The sequence below is a fragment of the Tachysurus vachellii genome, chromosome 8 (assembly GCF_030014155.1).
Source record: "Tachysurus vachellii isolate PV-2020 chromosome 8, HZAU_Pvac_v1, whole genome shotgun sequence".
Lineage (NCBI taxonomy): Eukaryota > Metazoa > Chordata > Actinopteri > Siluriformes > Bagridae > Tachysurus > Tachysurus vachellii.
This window is the reverse complement of record NC_083467.1, coordinates 13,780,811-13,800,720: the sequence shown is the minus strand read 5'-3', so window position 1 is coordinate 13,800,720 and position 19,910 is coordinate 13,780,811. Positions and strand designations below refer to the sequence as shown.

The following is a 19,910-nucleotide window of genomic DNA, read 5'->3' as shown; positions in this document are numbered from 1 at the left end:
CACAGGCGTCCAAGTACTCCACAGCGTGGCTGGCAAGAAAGGGTCTAAAAGAAGAAAAACTAATGACATGGCCTCCTTGTTCACCTGATCTGAACCCCATAGAGAACCTGTGGTCCATCATCAAATGTGAGATTTACAAGGAGGGAAAACAGTACACCTCTCTGAAGAGTGTCTGGGAGGCTGTGGTTGCTGCTGCACGCAATGTTGACGGTGAACAGATCAAAACACTGACAGAATCCATGGATGGCAGGCTTTTGAGTGTCCTTGCAAAGAAAGGTGGCTATATTGGTCACTGATTTGTTTTTGTTTTGTTTTTGAATGTCAGAAATGTATATTAGTGAATGTTGAGATGTAATATTGGTTTCACTGGTGAAAATAAATAATTGAAATGGGTATATATTTGTTTTTTGTTAAGTTGCCTAATAATTATGCACAGTAATAGTCACCTGCACACACAGATATCCTCCTAAAATAGCTAAAACTACAAACAAACTAAAAACTACTTCCAAAAATATTCAGCTTTGCTATTAATGAGTTTTTTGGGTTCATTGAGAACATGGTTGTTGTTCAATAATAAAATTAATCCTCAAAAATACAACTTCCCTAATAATTCTGCACTCCCTGTATGATTAGAGCCTTCATTATGACTTAGTTTCTCATAATTATGACTTTGTGTCTAAGAAACTGTAACTTAAAGAATCCGGTGTGGTGGAAATGGACTTCAATAATTGTGTACACTAGCTCACTCACAGTACATAATAATTGGGGCATCTAATATTTAAAAAAAATCAGTTATTTGCCAGGTTATTTGCATTGCCCATTTATGGATTATTTGTGGGCAGTAACTAGTAACTAAGCATTTATAGTGGAATTAGAAGTATTTGTACACAAGGTTTTAGAATTTTTTTTTTAACATACAATTTCCTATTTTCTTTTTTTTTTTTGCATACACATAATTTCATGCTACATTTTATGAATGAAGGCCCAGAACATTTTCCTAAAGGGACTTGTCATGTTTTGTTTGAGTACATGCAAATACTCATGAGTTTCATCTTTTATATCAATTAGAATCTGCCAAATTAGAACTGATTGGCAGGTGGCAGCCAAATTGTTCATCAAATCTCAATTACACACAATTACTCAATGAGAAAATCTTTTGAGTCATTTAACAATTATGTGAAGATAAGAAAATAAACTTAGGATAACCAACTTTTCATATTAGGCCTCATGGTTCTCGAGATATGTTACAAAAAAATGCAACTGTTATGCCAACCAGTGTCCCTTTCCAGAATACAGGAAATGAATATTACTGTACAGACTGGCCAAGTTTCATTTCTGTAGCACGCATGTTTTGTCTGTATGACTTTTCAAAATCTTTCCCATTTATAACTATAGAGGGAAAAAAACACACTTTGAGCACTACAAGGAACAACATGACCAATCAAAAAGCTGTAAACAAGCACATTTCTGTCGCGATCTCAAAAACTGCATGAACAGAGTAAACATGCTAAATTATTTTGAAAAAGCACTAAAGGCTTTGGGGGATTTTGCACTGTATGAGCTCAATGTCTGTTTATGGAAGACGTGGGGTTGCTTAAGAGTGACCAGTCACCTCCAAAGTCACTAAATTTGACTGGAATTGCTGGTAAAGTGTTGCCTTAGGAATGAACTATGGTAAGCCATGCAACTGAAAAACTGGTTCAAAATACGCTACTCAGAATAACTGTGCAACACATCACAGTCCACTGTGCAATGCATTGCGGACCAAGTAACGCAGCTGACTTGTCTCATTTTCCTCACTACAATGTACCAAGGTCAATGTACAAAGTACTGTGAGTTTGCTGTGTACCAAGGTTTTTCTTGTTTCTATTGTTTGCCTCTGTATGGACACTGTTCTGTTATTTGTTGTCACATGTCTCTGGATTTTTTCTCAGATTTGTGTGCTACCCAGATTGTCATTTCTGGTTTTTGGATTTTATGCCTGGTTTTCCCATGTTGATTCTGTCTGCAGTTTTGGATTGTTTATATTGTGTTTCTTCATTAAAACTCCTTGCAAATGGATTCAACACCTACCATGAATCAAATTACCTATTCATTGGCTGTTTTTTGTTTTTGAAAATGCTGTGTTTTTGGCTTTAAAAGTTAACCCCAAATCCAGTAGATTTTATGTAGATTCTCTTATTTTATCTTAGAAACAAGACATGATCAGCCTATTTGGAAGCATCTATTTGGACTTGTATAACACTTCATAGTCACTGCATAATTCCATATTTTATGTTAAAAGTGTTTAGACTTTAAATCTTATTCCGAAGTAGTTAATAGATAATACTCTGCATAACCTTCCAACTGATGTAAATGTTATCACATAACAGATACTCAGGAACAGCATAGAGACAGATCATAGAGACAGAAGTCTCTCCATAAAATATAAATTCATTTTCCATTGCCAAAAAAGTAATAATTCATAAATACATGACCAAACTCAACCTCAACAATTACTTAATTTATTATGAAATGAGTGATTAGCTTGTTATTTACTTTCCAATGTAAACAAAGACAGAATGTCATTCATTCATTAATGTGGAATAAGTATTCCGTGAGTCAAATGTGAATTGTGGCAAATGCTTTAATGTCAAACCCTCACCTTTGCCACTTATTTTAGTCTTTTGTTAACTCCTCCTCTTTTTTCCAACTGGACAGATGTGGGACAGTATCATGTCTATCATATTTTTGATAATAGCAGGAGGTGGATGTAGAAGATGGGGTTGGTGGTGGGCCAGAGTCATCTCCCAGGCATCCAGCAGCTGCACATTGAGTCCTCTGAACATGGCACGCAGAACAGAATCAATCTGCAGGGAGAACCAGTCACTGTTGAACAAGCTGCTCTCTGGATCAAGCTTCTGCAGGTTGGCAGTGCGGATCATCACCAAAGTTGTTGGCTCACGGTTCAGCAGCCGTACCACAGCCTTGCGGATGTGTCGTAGGCGCCGTATATATACTTCAATAGGAAAAGTGCTGAAGTGAGACCACACACTCATGAGAATCACTGTGTCTGGCCCACCTTTTATCCTGTCTATCTCATTTGCTACATAGTGCAGTTCAGAGGAATGCACTGAGGTGAAGCGGATGGGTGGCCCATGGCAGCGGTAGCTCACCAGAATGTTGTTTTTGCTGTCCACAGCCATAAATGGCCCCACATTCTTAGGGCTGTGAAAGTTGAACTCCTTCAGTTCTGTAGAAGACCAAAATTAATCAAATAAAACAATGATCAAGGTACAGTGGCCCAAAATAAAAACATACTTTCGACTGTATGAATTTCACTGCTTTATAAAACGTTTTTTATTTTAAAGAGAGATACCACAAGCATACTTTTCAAGCAAAACATTTCACAAAAATAGATTATGTATGGAAATATAACATAATAAATATACTTCTCATAATTAGACAAGAAAAGTATTTAGTCACTCAATAGCGGCTTCATATCATTAAAGATCACAGTTACAGTGTCTGAGTATTTTAGTTTCCCATTCTTTGTTTTACAGAACATCAAAGTTGTTTCACACTTCTTATATGTCTGGGCATTAAATCATCCAATTTCTATGATTTATGTTGGAGCATTTCTCCATGTTTCAGCTAAGAAAAGTTTCCGTTTTATATACATCTGTGCATTGACACCGGCTACTCCCAATTACCTTTAATCACATGTCCTTCATTAATCTTTTTTTTTTTGATTAGGTGAATAGTGTCCTTCTTTGTGCAAAAAGACAATGCTGGATATCTTCCTCACTATGAAAAGTCAGACATGACATGACCTTGACCTTGACCAGGATAAAGCCCGGACTCTTGGCCATGTGCTTTTGTTTATGTTCTGTGTCACCCCGCCCTTGTCTCTTGCTCCCCGCCTCTGCACACCTGTTCCTGATGTGTCAATTGTCTTGTGTATTTAAGTTATTATAAGAACATAAACTAAAATATCCCTAGGGCAAAATATAGTGAGGAAGTGAGGTGGCGTCCTCCACGGGAAACCAGGAAGTGGAGCAACGTCCCCCTCCAGAACAGGTGCGGGGCGATGTTGCAGGACACCGAAAAATAAACAAAGCAAAACTGGGCTGGTGACATCTCTGCCGGCAAGAAGTGACGCGACGTCCTCCGCAGGAAACCGGAACTGGTGCGGCGTCCCCCACCAGAACAAATGTGGAGCAATGTCACACAAACCCAAAAGTAAAATAACAAAAGTCCAGTAAAAAACAGGGCAGAAAAAGAAGAAAATATATATATACACTCCCACAATAAGCCGGTCCAGGCTGACGCTGGTGGAATCCTTCGGTCACATCGCTTCTGTCACATTAATAACTTAAATACAAAACATAATTAACACATAAGGAACAGGTGTGCAGAGGCGGGGAAGAGTAAACAAGGGCGGGGCAGACACGTGACACAGAACATAAACAGAAGCACAATGGCCAAAAGTCCGGGCTGGATCCTGACAAACATTTTCTTTCGCAAAAATGTTTTGTTAAAGTGTGCTTTTTCTCTTTCTTTAAAAGAAATGTCATTTGATCTGAAATATTGTTTTCTAAATAATTTACACCTTTGAAAATGTAATAATATTTGGAGTCACCTTAACTCATAAAAAGATAATGAATAATTTACGAAACTGCACTTACCAGGAACAGAAGCAGTGAGGTATTCAAACCACTGTCGCACAGTGGAATCTCCGAGCATGTACATAATCTTCCCTCTAAGACACTGTGTTATGTTTGAGGAATCATTGAACTGCTGGAGGACTGCACCATGCAAAGGCCTCCAAATATTGTGAAAGTAGAATCCGGCAGTTTTGTAATTGTTTTTTAACTTGGCTAGACCTTGGAGGGGGGAAATAAAAAAATACTTGTCAGAGAACCAGACTGTAGAGACATGCCCTGTGTTTGGACTTAATGGTCAAACTGCCAGTAGTGCAGAATTAATCAGTTCCATCACAGTTGGTTTAACAATCCTTGCAAGATGAAGAATGCCAAGGCATCACGACCAAAGATTTTACTTGTAATTGGTTTGCATACTTGGGTTGCAAAGGGTAATTCCTGCATTATTGCTTGGTATTCATTAAAAAAAACACAACTTTTAATGAACAAACCCTTTAGTAAGATATTATACATTATGCGGTTGAATTTTAAATCGCATGACCAAACAAATGTAATGACCAAACAAATGTAATACAAAAGAGAGCAAAAATTACCTTTTCCTGCAGGTAATACAGTCACATTGTCCATTCCTGATGCGTGTATAGGAACTTTAATATTTACATCACTGAAACAAAATGTAAAACATACATGACTGTCTCTAAAACAAAACTGTTTAGAAACAACCTGATAATTATTTTGCTTTATATGATCATTTTATTCTTATTATTTTAGGGAAAGAATATAAAATTCTCTCAGGACTTTTTTCTGATATTAAATTCTAACTAAAGATTTCCCCCTTATTTTTTTTCAGCTTTTAACCAGATACATTAAAGCAAACAATTTAAAAAAGGATAGAGTACAATGAGTGATAAGTGCAATGGTCTTATTACTTTGGTTTAATTGCTTTAAAATATTTGTGTTGTTTAATCTTGTTTTATTAGTCAATGTTTTTAGAGTACCAAAATTAACAGAAAAATGTCTGTATGTCTGTGAAGAAAGCAATATAGTACATAATAAATTGCTTTTCAGACAAACGAGTCAAACTCAAAGGCAACAGTGTTGACAGGAAATATTACCTTCACCATCAAGTCTAGTTATTCTTTTTACTAATTTAGATGCCCAAACTAAACTTAACATATACTTCAAATGTGAAGGAAACTCAAACTCATATTTTAAGTTAAAAGTTAATGTATAATTTGTTGTGTCCACTGATGATGCTTCTAACTTTACAGTGGTAAACGTTTCCAACTATTACTAGAATTGTAAATTTATGAATGGAACACAGATATGCAGTGATTCAAACTGTTGAACTGTGAAATGTCCCAGTGTGGTTGCAATAAATATAAGCACAAAAAAAGATCTGCCCAAACAGACCCCAGTTCCCATCTCACTCACCTCTGGAAGAACTGTGCTTCATATTCAGTAATGAGGTTCTTCTTATAGCCCCCTTTATAGTGATTTATTCGTTTGTCACAGCCAAGAATTTTGGGTTTGTAGCAATACCAGGGCTCTCCAGTTTCAGGGTCAGTGTAGTTGCAGAGTGGTTGCTGGTTGAGTGGCAGGCACAGGTTGCACACGGTGGTCTCTGATAGGAAGCCAGAGCGGAACAGGCTTTTAAAAAACACCCGGTTTGGCTGCTCCTCTTGCAACCTCTTGAGCACCACCACTGCCTCAGTTGGATGTACCATGGTTATTTCAACCCAAGCTACACCAACCCAAAGAAGTGGGAACAGCACTGTATAGTTGCCATCATGATGGTCTTGCACCTGCCCCACAACGCCAGCGCCAAGTTCAGGTGAATGTAGCCGAGCTATAATGAAATCTCCACCATGCTTCTTAGGCAGCCCCAGAAAGTTCTGCACATGAACATTAACCACAAGCTGACCACCTATTTGTTGCTCTGCTGGCCCCTGAATCACAAAGTAGCTCTTTGAAGGGTCACTGCTAAGCTCCACAGGCAAGCCTTGCACCAACGGGCCTGGCCAGGCAATGGAGCTGAGCAGATATCTCTCTTCATTCGCCTCTTCTGCTGAGGGCTCCTGGCCAAAGTGTGCACAGTATGTGTGGTTTAACTCTAGTGGCCACAAGCTTCCAGGGGACTTAAAGGCTGAGTGGATGCTATTCTGTATTTGGTAGAAGGTGGATATAACCTGTCCACTCAACTTCTGAGAGCAGAGAAATGAAGAAAATTTGAATTTTCACACACAATCAAAGCAGAACTCACAAACCAAAGCTTGATAGCTCCAGTTATTTATAAACTAGAAATTTATGTCCTTTACAATTTTTTTTTTTAATTCCAAACAAATCAGTTCCTGTGACAATAATGAATTACTGTATGTACATGATCATGAATGTGCATATGATCTGCCATACAAATTATAAAACGTACATGAACTCACCAGGAACTGCAGAATGTTCAGAATTGCATTTGTAGCAAATTGATATAAAATGTAAAAATTTAACATCACAATTTTGGATGTACCACGTCTGTATTAAAATATATTATTATGCAGACCTAGACAGCAGTAGATGCATTCATTTAATATATCGAGCTAAAAAGCATATTATTTTCTTCTGTGCATAAACAGGGTATCTCACAAAGCCGTGCCATTTATTTGTTTTTATGCCATTTATCAAGTGTTTATGTATCTGAAACAATAAACAGATCATTCATTCAATGTACATCAGTGGCACATAGCATCTACTTCTACAAACTTGTTGTGTGGATAAGTGTGACACTAAATGTGCTGTAATCACCTCTAGAGATGTGATGTTGCAGACGAGTATTATAAACCCTGATAGTGCCAAGAGAATAAATACAGTCACAAATCTGGGTATTTGTCTCTCCATGGCTGTAGACCATTCTCATCATTACAGGAAACATAACCAGTTAGCCATCAGCAAAACTCAAGAGGAACCTTAGGAACCTGAGAAGGAAAAATACAATAAATATATAACAACACAGGAGTGCCACATCTATATCAGAGTTCACGTCTCATTTTGTGTTCACGTATGAACAACTTTCCATATTAGGATTTTCTCTATTAGCAAAGTTGACAGAAGCAAACAAACAAAGCAAGTCATCACTAGGTGACAGACCATTAATTTGCTGGTGAGCAAAATTATTGGAACAATTACTTTTTATGTTATTAGCACTTTTACAACTATCTTGTTGCATATCTCTTACTAATTACTAGCAAGAACTACAATCCGCTGACTTCACCAAACTGTTTCTGTCTTCTTTTGTAGTTTCAAGTTGATTTAGCATATATATATATATATATATATATATATATATATATATATATATATATGTATATATATATATATATATATACAGTATGTTTGGTGTTTTTATTTTGAATTTCCCCTCAGGGTGCAGAAACTCTTGTTCCATTATCTTTAAACGCAGATATGTCATCTCTACCATTGTGTACATTTTCTCATTATATTTCTGTTTTAAAATGTCATTGAATAACTGCATAGTAAACAGATTTGTTGTCTGGAAAATATGCAGTTATCCAATGACATTTTAAAAAAGAAATATGAGAAAATTTACAGAACGGTAAAGATTGCTCAGTCAAATCAAATTTTTATAGTATTTGCCATGTACACATTTTTATATCCTTCATTTCAGCAAGAGAACATGGGGTACAGTGTACAATATCAGGCTCAGTATCAGTCTGCACTGGCTGACCATTACTGCATATAGAGCATAATCTTCGTTACTCGCTTCTTCACTAAGAAGGACTCTGTTCTGTTACACAAGGACATCCTTTAAGATCAGCTCGGTGTCAAAACAGAACCGTTTCCGTTACACTGAACTGACGTAAACACCAGCACAGGAATCACGAGCCCTGATATTTACCTGCACCGTTAGCAGACAGCTAGCTACATGCTCAGCTCTGAGTACGGATCTACACGGCCTTGAGTGATCATAAACAAGGCTTTACAGCCAAACAGAAACAGCTCCATGTATTATTCCTCACCAAGCTGGTCCGATGGTGGCAGGTGTTGTCGCTGTTGGTTGCGACTATTGCCATTATTGTTACATTATTGTAACTACTGCCTTCAATAAAGCACAGTGATGAGCAACTCTCCAAAGAATCGATGAATGAATCGGTTAAGTAACACGTATGAACCGATTCGCCGGCGGAAGGAGTCAGAAAGTGTGTTTTCTTCCTGTCGGTCCATTCTGCAATGGAGGTGATGCGATGAAAAATGCTTACTTTCTGCATAATAAAAAAAATAAAAAAACAAAAACAAAAGCCTAATACAGTGAAGAGGGGGTGGTCACTTCTAACCCCATGTGACCAATACAGTGACTAACTCTATGTCCGCCCAGTGGATGTCACGTGACGTCTAGCGGTCTGCTTTTCGCAGGTTTAATGTGAAACCAATGTGAAAGCGGAAGGAAAAAATACAAACGACAGATTCGTAACACTGTTAAGAATCGACAGATTTTTCAACTAATAATCAACTCTTTGGGACCGAATATGGTTTGTTCATAAAGTAAAAAACAGACACGTTTCTGGCAACACGTTATCTGCGCCTTTCTCATGCTTATTTATACTTATTTAATCCAAATGTACTACCAAAGACCACTCATCAGACTCTGATTTTGGTTCTACACTCTGAACAAGAATACCAGAGGCAGGGCTGTCAAGTGTCACGCACTGAGAGTCACAGTCACACATTTTGGACTTTTGTCACGCTCTCTCGCCACACATTGTATTTCTCACGCAGAAAAACTTACTATTTATAATATATTTAATATGCCGCAGCGCCCAAAATGTATCTGTACGCACCGCTGTCTCAATGGAACCGTGCAGGAACCAAGCGCGTCTCCCTTGGACTTTACTTGAGCCTGACATTTATCAGCTATTCAAAAAAAGAGGCTACATAATAGCCAATCAGAAAATATTACTATTGTATATGGGTAAGATTTAACGCAGCTTAGAATGATATTTTTGGGGCGGGGCTTTGGTTATGGGGCGGGGCTTGTGGAGGGGCGTGGCTGTGTGTGGGGAAAACCCAAAATCCTTGCATTAGCAGAAGTGTATTAAGTATATATTGATTGTCAAGGTATTTGGTATCTGTACAGAATTTCTTGGGAGATTTACATTACATTTAATTTTCACAAACATTTTACAGAAATTGGATTAACATGTGATTAACATGTTCACAGATTAACATGTGCTCTATTGTAAGTGCTGGTGGCTGATTTTGCAGCCTTAATCATTGATTTGGATGGCTCCCACTTGAAGCATGGCTCCAAGTCTGCCATCTTGATTGTCATTAGAGATGACAGTGTTCCCTCCAGGGCCAGGCTGTTTCTAGTTTTTGTTTTGTTTAATCCCACCAGCGAAAATACCCGCTCTGCATCAGCATTGGAGTGTGGCAGGACTAACACCAATTTAGCAATGGTGGAGAGTCTCTCAAACCTGCCCACCCCTGTCACCTGTAAAATATGGACAACATGGTTATGTTACACTTTTAATAAATTCAGAAAGTCACTGAACATGGGTTTTTAAAGAAGACAAAATAAGGTTTCTAACCTCGTGTTTTAAGGTTGACAGCAAGCATTTTCTATCCTACATACAGAGCACCAATAATGTGTACTTAGTGTCTCCTTTGTTATGAATGGCCATTTTTCTGACCATTCATTTTAAAGGAGCATCGATAGGATGCAGCTCCGCTCTGGGCTTTAATCTTTTGGCCTGGTCTCTCTTCTTTATCTGAGGGCTCAAATGTCTCCTGCTCTAAACTCTCAGATAGACTTTCATGTTCCTCCTGTGACTTTTCCTGCTGTTTCTCATTGTCACAAGACTTCTTGGAGGGCTGATAAGCTGCCCACATTGATACAAGCATTCTTTTCTTGCCTGTCCCTGACACTTTAGATAACATCCTAGAACAGAAAATTCTAATTTATCCATACTGACACCACCACCAGTCAAATATCATGTCCAGGTATTTGTCATCTGGAAATGCTTTTGTACTGTTTTTTATGATAAAGTTATGTAAAATAACTGCTCAGTGCTGCAAAACAAACAACTCTGCTAATGCTAACTTAATTCTATATAAACTATATAACAACACAGGCCTATTAGTTACTAGTTTAAACTGAACGGAGACACGGAGCGCCCTGTAACTCACTGACCTGCCTGCGTTCACAATTCACACGGTGCAGATGGGAGGGAGAACGGCTGACAACACAGTTTATGGGAATAAATTTTGTATTCCCCTCACAATTGTCACAAAAACCTCACTACACTGTCTGTCTGGTCTCTCTGCGCGTTGCTTTGCGAGATCATGCGGCGCGATTTTTTTTCCTCACTGATGCACGAGTCTGCGTGAGAATATGGCGGTGTGGTGTGAGAGCGTGAGAATTGGGTCAATTGCGTGAGTCTCACGCTGAATGCGTGAGTTGGCAGCCTTGATAAACAACACCAGTCATAATCTCTCTCTCTCTCTCTCTCTCTCACACACACACACACACACACACACACACACAAATGAATAAATGGAAATTGAATAAATACTTTGTATTTGGTTAAATTAGACCAGAAGAGATAGCGGGCCCAGCAATCTGCTCTGAAGTATTTACCAGTGGCTTCTCTAGCATGGTAAGCCATTAACATGTTTATATGGCAAACACAAGTCTGGCTTTTCCTATCCGGGGTGTGAGCCTCAGATCTTTTTGTTTTAAATACATTGTTATTGATAAAAAAGTAATAAATTATTAATATTTATATTGTATTATTTTTAATGTTGTGTCCATGTTTCCTCAAAAATTATTCACGGTCTTTCTGGATTTATTGTTGTATTTGATTGTTTGTGTTTACTCCTTCATTAATTAATTCCTTCATTCACCATGATCAATGGAGGGAGAATACAGGCTCTTGCTTTTACTCTCTTTTACTGGAGACGCAAAGAAAACATTGCAAATCAGTGTGTATAAAACACCACCTGACTCGGAGAAAAAGTCTCGGTGAGTATCACCGTTTAGTGCAAGAGTTGCGCCTTAATGGAGAACATTTTTGTCACGATCATCTAGTAATGGGTTTTCCGAGACCGCGAGAATTAACTTCTCTCCCATGCTGACGTCTACACGATTATATTGCATATTCCGTGCGACTGTCACTAGGGGGCGAAATCCGACTCTTTATTACAATATAGGGTCCAAAGAACCGGACAGATAAAGCTGACCCTGGGACAGGTAAAAGCATAAGCATCTCATCACCAGTTCACACAATCACCTTTTGGTTAAAAAGGCTTTCATGCTTTCCTGCGGGGCAGCCAGTGACTCTTTAGCAAGAGAACAAGCACTATGCAGACAATCCTAGAATTTACTAACTTAATTTAATGTTAGTCATATGCCTTGACTCAAACATCAGTATCTGTTTTTTGAGAACTTTTAAAGATTGTCTAATATTGTGATTAAATACAGTACATGCTTTGGTAGGCTAAACATGGAGAAGAAAATTACCAGTGCTTTAATAATAATGGGTGCTGTAATTTAATATAAGTGTAATTGCTTCAGGAAAACAACACCACACATAGCAAACAAAAACTGGTTACCTGTTTTAGTCGTAGGCAATCCACAACCAAATGGTTGTGCCATTTTCTGCAATTGAGTGTAACAGCAAATGCAGGGAAAGCATTAAGGTAGGTATTGACAAATCTGATTGACAAAGCAAATTTAGCTTATCAATGACCACTTATACAGGCATTACTTTACCTCCTGCAAGATCATTGCTCATGAACCAAGTAAATAATTCACTTTGCAAATGCACATAATGTAATGGTATCTTCACGAAACCCATTTCAGTGTGATAACGAAATTTCGAAGATTATGACGAAGATTAAAAAGCAGCTCCGTCTCCAGACTTGAAGGCAACATTACACGCTATCAGAAGCTTATGCACATCTCTAGTGCATGGATACCTGGACATTTATGTTTCCAGCATTCCAGATGCTCTTATCCAGAGCAACTTACATTTTCTCTCATTTTTTATACAACTGAGCAACTGAGCGTTAAGAGCCTTGCTCAGGGGCCAAGCAGTGGCAGCCTGGTGGACATGGGCATCAAACTCACAACATTTTGAATGATAGTCCAGCACATTAACCTCTAGGCCACCACATCCCTACGACTTTGACATGTACTGTATAGCATTTAGAAGATTACAAAGCCCTAATTCGAGTGCTTTGACAAACTATCGATAAATACACCCTGATACTTGCTCACTACGACACAGACTAATATAACAAGAATAAATATCTCTTTTGGAGAGGTAACATAATATGAAAAACACACAAAACATTTAAGTGTTTTATATATTTTTAAGTGCTAGTCAGGAGAGGTAGGTCTTTAGATATTGTTTGAAGACTGTCAGTTATTCAGCTTATTGGGTATCTCAGGGAAGTTCATTCCAACACCTCGGTGCCAGGACGGAGCCTTGATGGATGCTTTCCTTGTACTGAGAGACAGCGGGACCAGTTGAGCAGTGGTAGGAGATCGGCGGGATCATCATGCAGTGCAGGGTGTGATTTAAGGTAGGTGGGTGTTTTTATTTTGGCTTTGTAACAAGCATCAGTTTTTTCAATCTGATGCAGGCAGCTACAGGAAACCATTGAAAGGAGCATAGTAACAGGATGATGTGGGAGAACTTCAGAAAGTTGAAAGGTTATGTAGCTGCATTCAGCAGTAGTGGCCAGTGTTAATAGAAATACCCTGTAAGTTGCAACAGCTTGGAGAAGAACCTCAGACAGGTTTGATGTTTAGTTGTGAATGTAGTTATGGCCTTATGTTGTATATTAGCTCTTTGAAGACAGAACCAGAACAGAACTGGCTTGTTTATAAACTGCTTTTCAAACTGTACAACACATTAACACTGCATTAATTGATTAGTGTAGTGATATTATACTGGATACCAGAGCTCCTGCATTGTTTTCCTGTATTGATGTAATTAAAGCCTTGGTTGGGGTTTGCTTTGAGAATGGGCTTGAGTTACAGTTTAAAAAGTTTCAAAAGGAACAGGTCGTTTTTGACCACTAGAGGCCTGTAGAGGACACTTGAAGCTTCAATAAGTCAATGTTTATTTATTTCCTCACATTTGGCTGGAAAGCTTCTATGCAGCTTAATCTTGCCATCACTAATTTTGTGCCTAAGCCCCAAGACGTGTCACTGAGAAATTAAGATTTTGTAACTGTAGACTGGTTCTATAAAAACTTACGTAGCATTTGATGAACAAGAGACTCCGTGTCATGTTTAACACGGTTTTACTCTGGTGCTGAAATAATTGCTAAGTAGTTCAGTTAAATTTCCAATTTTGGGTTACCATTAAAACTCTGTCCATCTTTATAGTTGTAATAGAACTTGTGTATCAGATAATTTGAGTTTTTAACAACGTGGCAGTATTTAGACAACTGATGGGATTATGTTTGTGTTTCATAGTATAATATAATCAACATCTTGATTAAGACTTTCGTTGTTATACATTTGCTCTATACATGCATGGAAGAACAATATCTTACTGCCTCTAGTAAATGTAAAACTCAATAGTTGCTAGTGATTATATCTACTGACCTTTCTGACAACTGTCGAGTGATGATTGTGCCCATTTCTTAGGTTTAAGACAGGCAGTTGACTTCACAGCATAAGCTGCCTATAGTAACTAAACCTTAAGTGATTATCTGGGGTTTTGAAACAAAACAGGCAAATTCAAACAGGTCATATTTTGAGTTAAAAACTCTTTGGCTGTACCATAACTGATGACAGCATTTGGGTCTTATTTTCATAACAGAAATATTTCCAATTAATTTATCTTCAAACACTATTGCTTTTAAACATCGTGACTGTGCATACAACCAGACTGTGTAAACGTTTCTACCCATCATAATCTTTAACATCTTTAACCTGCACCAGTATCCTAGAGGAATGTTATATTATTTCACTATGTGCTCCTTCAGCTAGATGGCTAAAATCTAGTCACCTTAGACTTGCTTATTGGGGATAAATACAAACACATTTAAATATATCTAATATTGATCTTGAATTTTGTATTATATTAATCTTTATATTATTCTTTATAATAATCTTTTGTTCTATGTTTATGTTCTGTAAAGCTGTTTTGAGACGATGTCAATTGTAAAAAGTGATGTGACATAAGGCTAAGTGTGGTGACCCATACTCAGAAAAAGTGCTATACAAATAAATTTGAATTGAATTAAAATCACAATAAAAGCTTCTTAACTTGACAATAAAACAAATGTCTTTTCAGAAAACTTATTTTTAATTGAAATTATTTTGAATCTTACTATACGCCTTCGCTATGGTGTGATGGACGTCACATGTGTGTTTGGTTATAACACAGAAGTTAAATTAAATAACATTCAAATGAAAAATCATATTCAGCTTTTTTTTTTAAATAAAGTGTTTAAAAATGAAAAACACACCTTTTTTGTGGTACAATTAAATACTGCTTCACTAGTAATACTGGCCCCCAAAATGCTTTAAAGGAACAATAGAGGAAGACACTGATTTAGGAATATGTTCATTTTAATGGGTTTTTATATTTAACTCAATTTGACAGTTTTACTGATTGATGCATGCGTACAAACATAACCGTAATTATATATGATGTTAAAAAATTAAAACATATGTTTAAGTGAGTACAGTGTTATTTATGTCTACCTTTGAGAGTCACCAACAGCTGGAACCAAATTCCTTGTGTGTGTCAACACACTTGGCCAATAAACCCGATTCTGACTCTGATTCTGATTCTGATGTGTACACCAGCTAAATAAATAAGGCCTAAGATTTCCAATTAATTTTAAGCTATTCCTTACATCACATTAATTGAGATGTCTATATCAAATTTATTTTAACCCTAAAGTTTTAGGAAAGCGACTCCTTCCCTTAAAGAACTACTGTACAGAAAACTACTTATTTGTATCATTGTATTTATTGTGCGTCAATGACGTTTGTGTTCATGAGAGGGGTAAGGGTTTACAATGGAAAAGACTAGGTGATTAAAATGTAACATACTAAAAAAAGGTGCCTGACATTTTCTGAGGAATATCTTAGAGTGAATTCCCTTTCAGTCCATCAAATGGCACTGATATGTGAGCAGTATCAAGCCTCCGCAGATGTCTTTGCTTTCTGTTCTTGGTTGTACCTGGAAAAGCAGGTTCATATTGACAGAATAAGTTCTACAGTTTACTGTATATATATTTAGCACCTGGAAAAATCTACTGTGATTATTTACTATGCTGTTGCATAGTCAATACAATGTAATATCTAAACAATTGCAATTTTGTAACATTTGCTTTGATTCTGTAAGTGATCGTAACTTGTCTCCCACATTCCACAACATTAAATCTTAACTATAAACAGGCAAATCGCTGTGGTATAAGCAGAATAACATGATCCAACCATCCAGATACACATGAAATGGTCATTTGATATTCTTTATGCATTCTTTTACTTCAAATAATGGTGAACACAACCATGCATTATACAGGAGGTTATACTTTTTTTTATTTTATAAATGCAGTAGATTTATAGAAAAAGGAACTCACTTCCATATCCTGAAGAGCTGAGATCCACCTGCAGCTCCAACAAAGAAGTTGACAGCAAACAGATTCCAGTTCTTTGGTATAATAACCAGTGAATACCTGGACCAGATAAGACCTAAAAACACAAGTCAATTATTAGGAGACTTATCTAAGTATATCAGATTTAACAATGTGAAAAATCTGTCAATCAAATTCCTGCTGTGTGAGCAAATCCTGCACCTGTAGCTGTCAGCACTGCAGACTGCGATGTGCTGAGTTTTTCAGCTGGTCTGGCCATGTCTGCTAAACCAGCCATCACCAGACCCTGAGAGGAAATAGAGGACAATTTTTCAGATCACACTTACATTTAACATTATGATGTAAATCCTCATTTCTTTCCATGTCTTTTTATGATTTGAGAATCACTAATAGAACATACAGAAAATATATCCACATAAAGAAATGCATTAATCGTATAAAGTAATACGATATATACCCATTTAAACATTGGCGCCCAGAAGAAAACCGTCTTGGGACCTAAACGGGGAGATATTAATAAAGTCATGATTACAGCACTCTGTGTACAACGCAATTCCACAACAAAAATAATCTTTACTGCCACCAGACTGAGGCCAATGGAACAAGATGGTGCTACAAACATGCGACAATGCTCTATAGAGAACAACAATTAAGGACCAATATTGAATATAATGTGCTAATACAAGATATACAGTGCTTTTCAGAATTATTGGCACCTTTCATTAAATTAAAAAGAAAAAAATATCTGTTCATTAAACCCCTTTGGTTTTTCTCAAGCTAATTGATGCCATAAGGAGTTTACATGCATGTAACCTGATATTTATTTATTTGTTTGTTTATACCCAACAGACACAAAACAAAATTATTTCTAGTGACTGGGAGCAAACATTTTTTTCCCACAAGGAATGATAACTTATTTGATTTTATTATATGATAAAGTTCTAGTGAGACTCAGTTTTCTAGAACTGACTTTTTTGCTCAGATTAGATGCAGTTTCTATTACATGCACAATTTAAATTAATCAGGTTAATTTTATATGGTTTTATTTTTTGCTCATTCTGCCTCTGGAAGATAGTGTAGTACAGAACATGAATACACCACACCAGCTCAGCGTACACTCATGACAGCTTGTAAATGTTTCGTTATGTTCCCTTTATTTAATATAGGTGTGTTACAACAAGCCAACAAAGCATGCAATGCAAAGGGGCCTGAATACCAGGACTAAGAAATACCAATCTTAATAGCAATTACTTGGACAAAAAGAGTAGTATTAAATTTCACCTTTCTTTCTTACTAAATCTTGCTCTGGCTTGCGTATCTTTTTTTTGTGTCTCTGTTCAAACTAGTACACACAGTCAGTGTGTTTTTATCTGACCCTCAGGGCTAGAACAGCCTTATCACATTCGTTCAAAGGACAATCCTAAACTTCCAGTAAACACTGAGAAGCTTTGAGTAGTTTCATGCTGAACTGTTTTTTTTGTTTTTTTGTTAATGTCACTTAGTTTAGGAAGGAACATCTTAAACAATGTTGAGGTTTGGTCAGTCAGCATTATTGCATAAACACTGCAAATTCTATTCTCTAGAATAGAATTTGCAGTGTTTATGCAATAATGCTGACTGACCAAACCTCAACATTGTTTAAGACACTTAATATTTACATCTATTACATGAACTGCACTCTTAAATATAAAGACCTGTTATTCTATAAAGAGGCTGTTATTTGACTGTAGCAGATAATTCTCCCTGCTTGACACCATTACCCTGAATTGGACAGACCTGTTTTCCCCCTCAGACTCGTTAGTAGAGTCAGATTTGAGTCAGATTGGAGTCAGTTTCTGTTACCTCTGGTATTAAATGCTGCACCTCTGGTAACAAATACACTGAAAACTTCATTCTAAATTTACCCAAAGCCGATGAACGACTGAATGGCACAAATTAAACTCCATAAAGCGCCAAGGTCATCGCCATGTAATCTAACACAAGCTAGCACTTTTTCATTAGCTGTTTACACAGCAACCCAGTCACCAGAGACTCCACGGTTCTTCTCAGACACCTCGAGGTGAATCGAACATTGAGGGAAAACCTGCATTTTCTAACTTAACTATAAGATTCAGTTAGCTACACTACCGGAAGTCGATAGCTGTAAGTTGTTAACAGTTACACCAATCGATTAAACTTGTAAACAAACACGATAGGGCGAAAAAGACATGAAACCCCTCTGTAAACAAGCATATCTTGTGGTTACCTGCAGGGTGGTTGTACACCGGTCTCAGTTTAGCAGGCAGTAATTGCTCGATTCTGCCCAGTAAACTGTGGTAGGAGGCTCTCAGTCCTACGAAAGCCATGATCCTTGCTGCTTAACCGCGAATAACAACAAATAAAGTGTATAAGAACGACACAAAGCTCGTGCTACTTCCTCCGAGCTGTCTCTTCGAGGTGATTGTATATCTAGATAATCAAATCAGTTATAAATCAGCCCTAACAAACATCTAACATAGCGCCCTACTTTCGACCTTCTGCCGGTGTTCCGGAGAATTCAGGCCTGTAAGGCTAGCAAGATTGCTTCACCGTTTTTCTACCCGTTTTGCGACAAAAAACAATTCACTACCTTGACATTGGAGAGTTGTCCAAAATGACATGGTAGTTAGCCAATCAGAGCACAAGACACTAAATGTTTCTCGACAGTTAGCCAATAAAAATTCAGGAGCCGGGATTTGTCTTAATACGGGTTAAAAAAAAACCCAAAGCCATACAATTTACGTCACGGCAGAACCCACTGATTGGAAGAATCCTATTGGTTAAGTATGTCCGGCATACTTTATCATGATTGGTCCATTTACGCACGTGCCAACCAGGTTATTTTTGAATAAATTATAGAAGATGCGAAATGTATATGTGCATATATCTCATAGTCTTTTGTGTTGACACCGGGAACTCATGAATTCACCAGAGAAGAGCTTATGAATATAAGGGAAACAGTCCCTAGGGATTTATTCCCCACTTTTATTGCAACATCCGTAAATTTATTGGACATTCTAGTCAAAGGTGTGAGAGCATCAAACAGTGGATTAGGGAGGCAGTGGAGGATCTTCAGGCATTCTGTGATTGTACTGACTGGGATATATTCAGGACTACGAACAACATGATGGTCTGGATGAGGACACAGAGACAGTAACATCATATATAAGCCTTGCAAGTATAGCTGTGTACCATCAAGCAGCAGGGTATGTTACAACAACGACAAACCCTGGTTCACAGCCAGGCTCAGACAGCTAAGGTGGCGAGAATGAAGCTGCATTCAAGAGTGGGGACAGAAGTAGGTCTAAAGAGACACCAGCTTTCAACACCTTCTCCAGCCCATCAGCCTGACCAACCCCACCATAACAGCAGTTGAGGCCTTCTCACAGATGCATAATACATTGGAGATGGTAGTTGATTTTAGGACGGACTCAGCCCCTCCGACCCCTGTCACTCTATGTGACTCATCTTTCACAACTGTGGACTCCTTTCACAACCTTTGAACCACCATCACCCAGGACCTCAAGTGGGAGTTGAACATAAACTCGCTAGTTAAAAAAGCATAGCAGTGGATGTACTTCCTGCAGCAGCTAAAGAAGTTCAACCTACCAA

At 37.6% G+C, this 19,910-nt stretch overlaps 2 protein-coding genes across 4 annotated transcripts; both read right to left on the bottom strand.

Moving 5' to 3' along the window:
- Nucleotides 1-2,482: 2,482 nt before the first annotated feature.
- Nucleotides 2,483-9,639, bottom strand: nxpe3 (neurexophilin and PC-esterase domain family, member 3). 3 transcript variants are annotated; one of them, XM_060876380.1, is made up of 6 exons: nt 9,491-9,639; nt 7,440-7,609; nt 6,078-6,844; nt 5,237-5,307; nt 4,668-4,865; nt 2,483-3,232 (listed from the first exon to the last, which is right to left on the bottom strand). In XM_060876380.1, exons 2-6 carry the CDS (start codon nt 7,530-7,532, stop codon nt 2,670-2,672), a joined length of 1,692 nt encoding a protein of 563 aa, XP_060732363.1. In that variant the 5' UTR covers nt 7,533-7,609; nt 9,491-9,639; the 3' UTR covers nt 2,483-2,669. The 3 variants fall into 3 exon arrangements, with proteins under 3 accessions (XP_060732363.1, XP_060732361.1, XP_060732362.1); XM_060876378.1 differs by having other exon boundaries at nt 6,078-6,847; nt 9,491-9,638; XM_060876379.1 differs by lacking the exon at nt 9,491-9,639 and adding an exon at nt 8,672-8,954 and having other exon boundaries at nt 6,078-6,847.
- Nucleotides 9,640-15,225: 5,586 nt separating this feature from the next.
- Nucleotides 15,226-18,861, bottom strand: mpc2b (mitochondrial pyruvate carrier 2b). Its single transcript, XM_060876377.1, has 5 exons — nt 18,526-18,861; nt 16,738-16,778; nt 16,482-16,566; nt 16,266-16,377; nt 15,226-15,862 (listed from the first exon to the last, which is right to left on the bottom strand). The coding sequence occupies exons 1-5, from the start codon at nt 18,623-18,625 to the stop codon at nt 15,820-15,822; spliced, it is 381 nt and encodes a 126-aa protein (XP_060732360.1). The 5' UTR covers nt 18,626-18,861; the 3' UTR covers nt 15,226-15,819.
- Nucleotides 18,862-19,910: the final 1,049 nt, after the last annotated feature.

Coding starts and splice junctions, on each gene's coding strand:
- mpc2b (XM_060876377.1), bottom strand. CDS start 18,625: ATGGCTTTCGTAGGACTGAGAGCCTCCTACCACAGTTTACTGGGCAGA. Junction 16,779..18,525: donor GGTGTACAACCACCCTGCAG/GTAACCACAAGA, acceptor CTCCCCGTTTAG/GTCCCAAGACGGTTTTCTTC. Junction 16,378..16,481: donor TGCAGTGCTGACAGCTACAG/GTGCAGGATTTG, acceptor TTGTGTTTTTAG/GTCTTATCTGGTCCAGGTAT.
- nxpe3 (XM_060876378.1), bottom strand. CDS start 7,532: ATGGAGAGACAAATACCCAGATTTGTGACTGTATTTATTCTCTTGGCA. Junction 6,848..7,439: donor GCAACATCACATCTCTAGAG/GTGATTACAGCA, acceptor CTCTGCTCTCAG/AAGTTGAGTGGACAGGTTAT. Junction 5,308..6,077: donor GAAGCACAGTTCTTCCAGAG/GTGAGTGAGATG, acceptor ATTTTGTTTCAG/TGATGTAAATATTAAAGTTC.